Raw genomic sequence first — 10,342 nt, forward strand, 5'->3', positions numbered from 1 at the left:
TGTATTTGTGTTATACAGACACAGCCGATTGGACAGTGTTTACAAAAAAAACCCGATACCAGTTACTCAGTGTTTCACTCACTCTGGTGGTTTTTGTCAAACTAATCACAGGATTTATATAAGATTCGATAAGAATAATATGGGTATGTGGAATTTAACACAAACTGTAGGAAGAAATGATTTCTGATGATCTGACCTCCTGTAACCTCTATGCCTGACCTTTCATCTAAAGTTGACACTGTCATTCATTCATGTTTCAGTACCAAATAATTACATACAATTCACTCTAGAAATGCACATTAAAGGTGTCCTATTATACAGTATATACAGTACTACAGTACATCCGTATTCCTAGCGCTTCACTTTTTCCTCATTTTTTTGTTACAGCCTTATTCCAGAATAGATTCAATTAATTTATTTCTTCAAAATTCTACACAAAATACCCTGTAACGACAATGACAGAAAACATCTTTAATTTAAAAAATTAATAAAAAAAATTAAAATATAATAAAAAAAAACTACTGAAAAATCACATGTACATGTACATATGTACATAAGTATTCACAGCCTTTGCTCAATACTTTGTTGCTGCACCTTTGGCAGCAATAACAGCCTCAAGTCTTTTTGAAAATGATGCCACAAGCTTGGCACATCTGTCTGTTTTATCTCATGAGATCAGAGAATTTAGTTTCTTACGGTCTCAGAGTCCTTCAGATGCCTTTTACTAAGGAATGGCTTCTGTCTGGACACTCTATACAGACCTGATTGGTGGATAGCTGCAGAGATGGTTGTCCTTCTGGAAGGTTCTCCTCTCCACAGAGGACACTGGAGGGTTATTGGTCACCTTGCTCACTTTGGCTCCAAACTTCTTTCACTTACGGATGATGGGGGCCACTGTGCTCATTGGAACTTTCAGAGCAGCAGAAATTTGTCTGTAACCTTCCCCAGCCTTGCGCCTCGAGACAATCCTTGGAAGTCAACAGATAATTCCTTTGTCTTCATGCTTGGTTTGTGCTTTGACATGCACTGTCAACACTGGGGCCTTATACAGTATAGACAGGTGTGTGCCTTTTCAAATCATGTCCAATCAAGTGAATTTAACACAGGTTAATTCAAATTAAGCTGCTGAAACATGATCAGTGGAAACATGTTCCTGAGCTCAATTTAGAGCTTTACAGAATGTGATTTTTCAGTTTTTTATTTTTAATAAATTTGCAACAATTTCAAAAATTAATTTCTCTCATTGTCATTAAGGAGTATTGTGTGTACATCATGTATGTTTAAGCCTAAATTTTACAGTTTCCTTTCCCAAAGTTAGAGTTTGACATTAGTAGACCTGTGTAAGTTCTCCTCAACCTACAGAACTCTTTATCTGACGTCATTTGTATTAAAGGCAGAGAGCAAGATCAGTCACAGACTATTCTTTGATCCTTCATGTGTAGATGTGTATTAGAATAAGAATCCAACACAATAAACAGGGCATTTAACAACGAATGAGTTAATTAGCAGAACATCTGTGATGGGACATTACATATTTTTAAGGGCAACATGTTCATAAGGGTTGGAGGCAACAGGAGAATTATATAAACAAGTACATCTGATGTGCTTACAGCTAAGCATGGACTACTGTATCTGAAGCACACAGGAACCTTATCTGCAGCACTCCACCACACCCATATTCCTGTTCCAATGAAACTTGAATGCAGACTGCCCAGAAATTGACAAACTACAGTAATGCTGTACCCTATCAACAATTTTTTTTATTTTATCTACGAGATAAGAGAAACTACAGTATATGAGGGTTAATATTATTAAAGTCTGTCCTCTTGGCTTGCTTCTGTTAGCTTGGAAGCGCTACCAATATTTGGCTCCTCTTCATCCTGGTCTTTTTCATCAGTAGGTTGTGTACGTAGACATTTAAATGCTCCAAAAAGTAAAACACAGACTAAAAGAATCCCAAATCCAAAAGCCTAAGAAGCCAAGAAAGAGAAAATATAAACTATTACTATGAGTGTGATGGTTATGAATACATCTAGTACAAATTGTATTGAATAAAAGTGATCTTCATAAATAATTGGAAATAGAGACATCAGCTTGTTCTGTACCTGAGACTGAAAGTACCACGTCTGGGTCAGACTCATTCTCTCCATGTACGAGGTTCCGTTGGTAGGTTCACACCATTTCTGGGGTTCACCTTTGTCAACAATCACAAACCTGCCTGTCCAGTCTGTTCTTGCACAGGCATAGTATTGACCATCCAAGAAGACCAGGATGAGCCACATTATGAGCGGAACTGGGCCAGAAAGTGAAAGCTTTTCATGCTCTTTTTCAACTCTACACTTACATTCATGAATAAAAAGCATCAGAACAGAAGCAGTAACTCCAGGCAAAAATAGATACACTGACCCAAACAATGTGTTCCATTCAGGATCACAAGGACACGCGAACTCCACCTCTACAATCCTCTCTAAGCCAGTGAGGATCAGGCCAATAACCATATTTGATGCAACAGGACTTGTTCTTAACTCACTTTTCAATATGGAGATGAATTGTGTTTGTAATTGTTTTGTCTCCTCAGATGCTAATGCTGCAAAAGAGAAAAGTAAAGAAACATTCTTACTCCTATTGAATGAAAAAATAGAATCTTGTTCTTTAACTATAACATACATCCTGAAAATAAAATAAACAATCTAGAATTCATATAATTTATTTAATTTATATAATATAAACTTTCTAATTAACATTATGAAAGAAAATTTATTTGTATTTAATTTAATTAAAATAAATTTAAAAAGTTTAAAATTTAAACTTCATAAATTCAGTTTAAGTTTTATTCACAGAACACAACTCTTCATATAGTCTTCATATATATTGTATCCTGTATGTTGAATAATTAGAAATAAAACTGTCTGCAATGATAATAAAGAAAACAAAACTAATTATAATTACACCTACCAGTCACTCTACTAGAAGGATTGACCATGTTGATGTTCCAGTGTCCTGCTCAAAGGTCTTGATTAAAGCCTCTCACTGCAATACTTCTGCTCTTCAGTAAATATTTTGTTCCTATTTCCTTTCAATTTGTCTTTTTTATCAGTTACTGTACAACCTTGTCAACTGTCAACTCTGACACCAAGCGGTTAAAAACAGTGCTGCAGATTAAATGACAACACAGGCCTGTGAAATTTGTTCTGCTCCTGTCCTGCTTATGCTTGTTACAAAAGATAAGTATGTCAAGCAAATAGAGTGAAACATATTCTGTTATATAATATTGAAACTGTAGTGGTTGTTTTTGGTTGTTTTTTATTGATTTGACAACACTGTCACTCTAATAAAACCAAGGGATGTGCAGAAAGGGGTCCCCAAGGAAAGTGAAAGGGCTCAGTGGTCCAATAGTTCATTCAATCTAGAATATATTTTGCATAACATGGAGTACGACCAAGTACTGAGATTTAAGTATTTATTAATAAAGGTGAACAAAACTCAAAAGGCACAATTAACTTATCAGGGAGTAGACAGGGTGGACAATGCCAAACATAGTTAGTGAGCTGAAGTCTTTTATCAGCTGCCTTAGAAGGTTGGATGGTGGATAGTTTTAAGGGCAACATGTTCATAAGGGTTGGAAGCCACAGGAGAATCACTAGATCAAAAGTTTCTTCTGTATATCTGTCTTGTCACTAGGTGGCACAACAAGTATGTCTGATACGCTTTAACTGCACACCTTGGTCTACAACATATGGATTTATTTCATTTAACCTTGAATGCAGGCGGCAATCAAAAAAGGATTTTTGATTTTATTGTTGATTGCTATATTGGAAGCAACAACCTAAAGTTGGAAATCCTGTACAAGTGGATTTGGGTAAATGAGCATTAGCGTTACTAAAAATTAAAAAACAAAAAACTAAAATGTAAGAACAAAGGTTTTTCTGTTTTCTTAGTTTGGTATTGGATAGTGTTATGGGAAAAATTGTCTCTTCCTTATTTCTATGCATTTCTATGCAGTTATTATACGAGTTATGACTTATGTTCTGCAATTAATATCTTATGTTTTGTCTTACTGTATGCATTTGACATTTCACCTAGATTGTTCAATGGTTGTCTCTGCCTGATAGACTCTCAACTCTAGCTCCCAAACACAAGGTCAGGGAGTTGTGTCTCTGTCTGTTGAGACTTGGTGCTCCTTTCTCACAGATAGTTGGACGTCAGCAATGCAGGTGTGAGAAAGTAAAAATCTTCACACGCACTGCGACAGGGAGGAGATGGTGCATGTAATTTGATTGGGTTAGAAAGACATTCCACCCTAGTCGGACAGAGAAGCTAAAAGGCAGAAGCAACTTGAGGATCGTGGGCTCTTTGCATCACACCTTCGTGGTGTGTGCACTGATCTCCCCAGCTGGTTTTTGGTTTGTTGATGTGCACGATCCACATCCATGCTTTTTATTTGCTTTCCCCATTATTTTTATTTTCTTTATTATTTCAATAAATCGCACAAAAGGACAACTCTCTCTCATCTACTTCTTTATGGAAAATTTCCACCACAGAAATTGGCGTTGTCGGCAGGATCCCGCGGCAGGTCGTCTGGACGATGTGACCAGGGACGATAGTCCTGAGGACTAGGGTCGCTCAGCCTCCAAACCTCTACAGACATTCAGAGCTGGGAGGACTGCTCACCCGTCTGGATCGCCTCTGACGAGATCCACGAACTCAGATTCAAACTCAAATCCTAATTTGGCTCGGCTCGGTGAGAGAGATTCCTTTTGATTTGGGAAAAACAAAAGGATTGGAACTTTTATTTTTAATTTAGCTGAAACATTTCAATTGGTTGAAAAAAAAAGGAAAGAAATCTTCTGTTTGGTTGAAACACTAAATTTGATTAGGAAAATTAATTAGATCGAGAAAAAAGAAAAAAAAATCCCAATAATACATGTTCTTAATTAGGAAGTCTGCTCTGGGTGGTGAGACGTCGGTTGCTAAGGGTTGGCTCGTGGAACCGAGCTTCCGTCTGTACTGAGGATACAGACATGTTTTTTTGATCTGTGCGTGGTCCACATGTGGGGGACTGAGTATAAAAGACGGCTTCTGAAAGATGGAGTGCGTTTGCAGAGTGAAGTATTTTCAAGATACGAGGGACCCGGGCCTAGAGGGGCCTAACGTTGAGGAAATACTTCGTGAAAGGCTCTGTCGCCAGATCAGGTTGGTTCCCTTTTTACGGAGACGTCCGATAAAAAGGCATTTTGGGAAGGTTCCGGCCGGAACACACAAAAAATCTAAGGCAGGAAACCGCCGGACTCTGAAAGACGGGTTCGGGGCAATTTGAGTCTACACCACCAGACAGAAACCGTACAAAACTAAACGTAATTAAAGTAAATATGGTTATTAGTGCGTTTCATGTTTCCATGAGTGGGAAACTGGTTATGGGTTCAAAAGGAGAATCGCTTAGTGTAAAAGACATATGCACCTTAAAAGAAAAATTAGATACAAAAGAAACGATCTGAAAAAGCAAAACTATCAAAACTAAAGCCCTAAAAGAAACAAAAGAGTGATGAGAGTAACAGGAAAAAAGGAGATAACAACTCTGGGGAAGAATTGTTTGCACTCTGCCACAGACACACATACACCACACACACACGTCATGTCAAGAGCAAATGCTCCCATTGTTTCTGCTCTCTATTCTAATGCAGAACTGAGCGCGATGAGGGTAAATCCGGATCTGGACTCCTTTCCCACCATCAGCAGAAGAACCGAAGGAGAAGAAGCGCCAACCAACAACCAGAACAGGGTGGAAGCTCTGACACCACAGCAGCTGGAGGACACAGACCACAGCATGGACGCCTCACAGACTCCCACAACGTCTGCAGCCATCACGTTCTGGGCTCATCAGATGAACCAGCTACTACAAGCATGTGTGTCTGACACAGACACCTGCTTATGACAATCAGCAAAGGAAAACAAGGACAGAGCAACAGCAGAGAAGACGTGCTCTGACACAGACACTGGTTGAAACAACAGGAGAGGCTTCAGACGTGATCGGCCCAAAAGAGCTGCATTCGAGGATCCAGGAAAGGTCTGTCATCGAGGAACAACTGTCCCATTGAAAGGCTTCACCCACTGGTGCTCACATCAGACTGATGGTTGGGGAAGGAGGAAGGTGACGGTTCCTTTTCACGTGATGTACAAGACGGTACCGCAAAAACACACACACATTCATACACGCAATGAAGAAACACGCTTACAGCTGATACACGCTCAAATTCATGTTCATGCTTATCTGCTCGCAATGAAGAATCGCTTTTTGCTAAAAAAAAAATCCCACAGAGTGATTTTAAAAATATGACAAACAGCTAAATGACAACTGCTGCATGACTTTACAGTCTGATGGGTTCAAACTATTTTAACTTGCAACAAATTCAGTAATAAAATCCTCTATGTTTCTAAAAGGGTTTGTGCACAATATAGGTTTGTCTGGCCAGACTAGAAGACTATAGGAAACAAAACAGACTATAGAGAAAACAAAACAGACGGTAGAAAAAGAAACAAAAAAACAGACTATAGGAAGACTGAGACTGACTGAAACAGACTATTAATGACTATTAAAGGGAAGACGACTATTAGAGAGAAGTAATAATAATTACTGTACGTACCAGACTATTAAAGAAAAACTTATTCTTTCACTGTCTTGTGCAACATCTGACAGCAAGACACCGTAACATTCATTTTTGCTTTCAAACTTATGCCCAGTTTAAATTTTAGGAAGAGATCTTGTGTAGTTTAGGTATTTGATTGATTTCCACTCCAGACGGAGTGCAGGTTACGTCTACAGACATTCTAAATAATCCCTCTTTTGTTGGTGTTAACTTCAGCTCAGCTGTGCTCTTATCATTGGCTGCTGAGGGGGGGCTGTAACTGAGGCCCTCACACAGGCTGCATCACAGCTTGTTTATGATTTCACACACACACACTGACAAACTGGCCTCAACTTCCCTCTTTTGGGATGAACACAGGTCTGCGCTTGCGATTTCTTTTACTAACGAACAAAAAAGATTTTTGATGTTTATTCTACAGCTCCACACGTCCCTCTGTGAAAACATGATGGAGACAGATGCAGGACGTGGGTCCTTTCGTGAACAGATGTGAACGGGGTGGAGACTGGTGAACGACTTCCGACCCCATGTGACGTATTCACCTACTTTGCATACTTTAAAAAAAAAAAAACTTTTTTTTATTCTGCCTGTCATGCACAACAAGCAGTGAACCTCCACATTCTAATGACACACTACATGTTTTTATTTTCATTTTTCAGAGGACGCTCTGACCCAACACTCAGCCTTACAGGAAGCCCTGCTTCCCTGTGGCTCACACACAGACATGATGTAGGTTCAATCAGAGGATGTGAACCAGTGGTCATCACACCTAAATCTGACCACAGACCATGTAAACAACAACACCCTCTTAAAGGAAGCCATAGATGGTGTTACTGCAGACACCACTAAGCTACTGAAACATTGGATGCTACAGGCCACAAAGAGAGCCTGTCTAAATTACACTTTGTTCAGACAAAGGTTATTTTCTGGGTCATTGTAATTACAGCTGATGGCAAATCCATCTCACCCAACAGAGTTAAAGCAATTTGAGACCTGCCTAAACTGTGCACGTATAAACAGCTTATCTTTTCTAGGTTTTCGTTCTTATTGTAGGAACTTCATTCTTAACTTTAATGTCTTTGAGGCCCCACTCAGGGTTCTGATGCAGACATCTTCATCGTCCACTTCTTGTCTCACGTGGACGTCTGAGGCTGAACAACGTTCACCGACCTCATGCTTGCTCTTCAGTCGACTCCTACTTTGGGTCTTCCTGATCTGACCCTACGCGACCTTTCACTCAAACAGTGGATGAGAAATCAGGTTGTACGACTTCTGTTCTTTTGTCCTCATACTTTGATTCTTTTGGAATAGATCACATCTTTCTACAGCCCGATGGCTTAGATGCAACACCACCTTGCTCAACATGCTGAAAATTACTATCAAGAGTCCGTCGTGAAGTCTGGCTCTTTGCTAAGACACTACTCTGCTCAGGCTGCAGAGTTGATTGCGTTGACTGAAGCTAGTAAACTAGCAGAAGGAGAGTCTGTTACCATCTACACAGACTCACAGACGCTCTGTGGAAGCATAGGAAGCTTTTGAAGTCTGATTGCAAACCTATCTTACATCATGATAAGGTTCTGCTTTGCTGGACGCTGTCCTGCTGCCTACAGCTAATGCTGTTTGTAACTGTCCCACTCACAACATCATAGACAACTTTGTTTCTGCCGACATGCAGCTGCAGACGCTGCTGCGAAGGTCGCTGCCCAACAACCCCTCCCTCTCCTGATCCTCTTTTCCTCTTGTTCCCTCTCCAACTCTCTCTATCCTTTCCTTCCTCATCTCCCTGTGCTTTAAACATTTTGTACCTCACAGGAACGCAGACTCTGGCTGACGAATGGTTCCACCTGTAGCCATGGAGTCTGGTTTGGGCCTGATGGCAGCCGTGCCGCCCAAACACCTTTTTCCCCACAATTCAGATTTCCCAACAGGTGAAATCAGTCGACAGGACCACTACACCATCCAACCAGGGCACGGGCGATCGTTAAGGAGTTCAGGAGGAAGCACTGGACCTCCAAACGGTGGCGAGGCCACTTCCACGTCCTTCTGACGACCAACACGGCTGTGAAGATCGCAGAAAGAGCGACTTGGATCAACTCCATCCAGGAAGGTCCCGGATCCAACAGACGACCCTCCATCTACACCACACGAGAAAACCACCACTGACGAAAAAAACTAAGAAGGACGACCCTCGCTGTGCTCACACACGCACTGAGGCGAGGCTGCGTTGACCGTTCAGCTAAAGGTGTGAGCCAAGCGCCGCCTGAAGCTGCACCGGTGAATCACACTATCAGACCATACATCTACACACACGCTCCTGAGAAAACACACACACGAGCAGCCTTGAGTTGCCGACGCTGGACGACGTGTAGACTCTTCACATCACGGGAGTGACAGTGACTCAGACGACATTGGGAGAAAACCTGGCGGTGATAACAAATCCCAAGTGTCTCTGTGATCAGCTGATCACAACCTGAAGAACTCCAACGAACTGTCAATACTTCAACACACAGGTTGGAAACAATCTAACGCTACTGTTCAATAAGAAGAAGCAGATTGTTACAGACATCAATTGTAACCTTGTTGCGTTAGACATTTTATGTTACTCTGATTATTGCCTTGATCATATGATGTTTCCATGTAACTTTACACAATACTTTTGAATGAGAAAATTTCACATAATTCACAACACTGAGTTTAAATATTAATTTGGTGTTTAATTTGCTCACAATCACTTTATTCACTGCTACAATTAGTTTTATCCTTCATTTACAGATGAAAGACAACACAAGCGGCAATATGCATCATCATTCTGGTTAAATCCCTGAATCTCCTATTCGATCTAGACGCAAATGTACAATTAAAGATCCGAAAGCATGAAATCTATCTTAAGATTATATGAAACAGAACCCCACCGGAAACCTATGGCTATCATACATTAATTGTCTTTATTACATTACTATTGAATGGCCGTAGACACGTTGTTAGCAGAGAAAAGAGGCGTTTGTGTTATGTTTGGAGACGCATGTTGTACTTACATCCTGAATAACACTGATTCTAATGGTATTGTGGCGAAGGCGCTACACGGCCTTCAGAATCTCAGCTAACTCTGGTATAGGTTCTTCCTCTTGGAATTGGCTAGACGAAATGTCTGGAAAATGGAAATCTGTTCTCATGTCCACAGCTGTTTCCTTTATAATTGAGATGGCTGTGATTCTCTTGTTTGGTTTTTGCATTATCCCACTGGTTAGAGGTCTCATCATGCGTGCGACCACAGCAACACTCTCGTATCAAATGACACAATGAACTATGTTCAAAAACCCCAACTCTAATTCACGTAATGACTTTGACGATGGTCTTAGGCTGTCTGATCACAAAATATAATCTGGTACAAATATGATTATGGACTTATTTTCTTCACATGCTCATACAGAGGTTATTCTTGTTTAACTACCCACCAAAAACAGCTCCCAACCTTTTGTCCCTTAGTTACTTGCATTTTATGTGAAGGTGTATTTTGAATCTTGATGAGTTAATACCCTTATTGTTTCATTTGCATGGATCTTTTATTATTACAGAATGTGATGTTGACAATTTTTATTCCTTTATGGTTTGATTAATGTGTAATCAAAAGGGGGGAGTGTTATGGGAAAAATTGTCTCTTCCTTATTTCTATGCATTTCTATGCAGTTATTATACGAGTT

General features: G+C 40.1%; 1 protein-coding gene and 1 long non-coding RNA gene across 4 annotated transcripts; one reads left to right on the forward strand and one right to left on the reverse strand.

The window, feature by feature from the left end:
• Positions 1–1,742: 1,742 nt before the first annotated feature.
• LOC114857166 (calcium homeostasis modulator protein 5-like) lies at positions 1,743–3,875 on the reverse strand. Of its 3 annotated transcripts, none has more exons than XM_029153358.3 (4): positions 2,956–3,875; positions 2,531–2,587; positions 2,106–2,227; positions 1,743–1,970 (listed from the first exon to the last, which is right to left on the reverse strand). In XM_029153358.3, the coding sequence occupies exons 1-4, from the start codon at positions 2,981–2,983 to the stop codon at positions 1,812–1,814; spliced, it is 366 nt and encodes a 121-aa protein (XP_029009191.1). In that variant the 5' UTR covers positions 2,984–3,875; the 3' UTR covers positions 1,743–1,811. The 3 variants fall into 3 exon arrangements, with proteins under 3 accessions (XP_029009191.1, XP_029009190.1, XP_029009189.1); XM_029153357.3 differs by having other exon boundaries at positions 2,106–2,293; positions 2,956–3,870; XM_029153356.3 differs by having other exon boundaries at positions 2,106–2,587; positions 2,956–3,204.
• Positions 3,876–5,365: 1,490 nt separating this feature from the next.
• Positions 5,366–7,336, forward strand: LOC129604218 (uncharacterized). Its single transcript, XR_008694912.1, has 2 exons — positions 5,366–7,170; positions 7,301–7,336. It is a non-coding gene; the product is annotated as an uncharacterized LOC129604218 (long non-coding RNA).
• Positions 7,337–10,342: the final 3,006 nt, after the last annotated feature.

Source organism: Betta splendens, chromosome 6 (assembly GCF_900634795.4).
Source record: "Betta splendens chromosome 6, fBetSpl5.4, whole genome shotgun sequence".
Classification (NCBI taxonomy): Eukaryota; Metazoa; Chordata; class Actinopteri; order Anabantiformes; family Osphronemidae; genus Betta; species Betta splendens.

Coding starts and splice junctions, on each gene's coding strand:
- LOC114857166 (XM_029153356.3), bottom strand. CDS start 2,983: ATGGTCAATCCTTCTAGTAGAGTGACTG. Junction 2,588..2,955: donor TCCTTCTAGTAGAGTGACTG/GTAGGTGTAATT, acceptor TCTCTTTTGCAG/CATTAGCATCTGAGGAGACA. Junction 1,971..2,105: donor CGTGGTACTTTCAGTCTCAG/GTACAGAACAAG, acceptor TTGGCTTCTTAG/GCTTTTGGATTTGGGATTCT.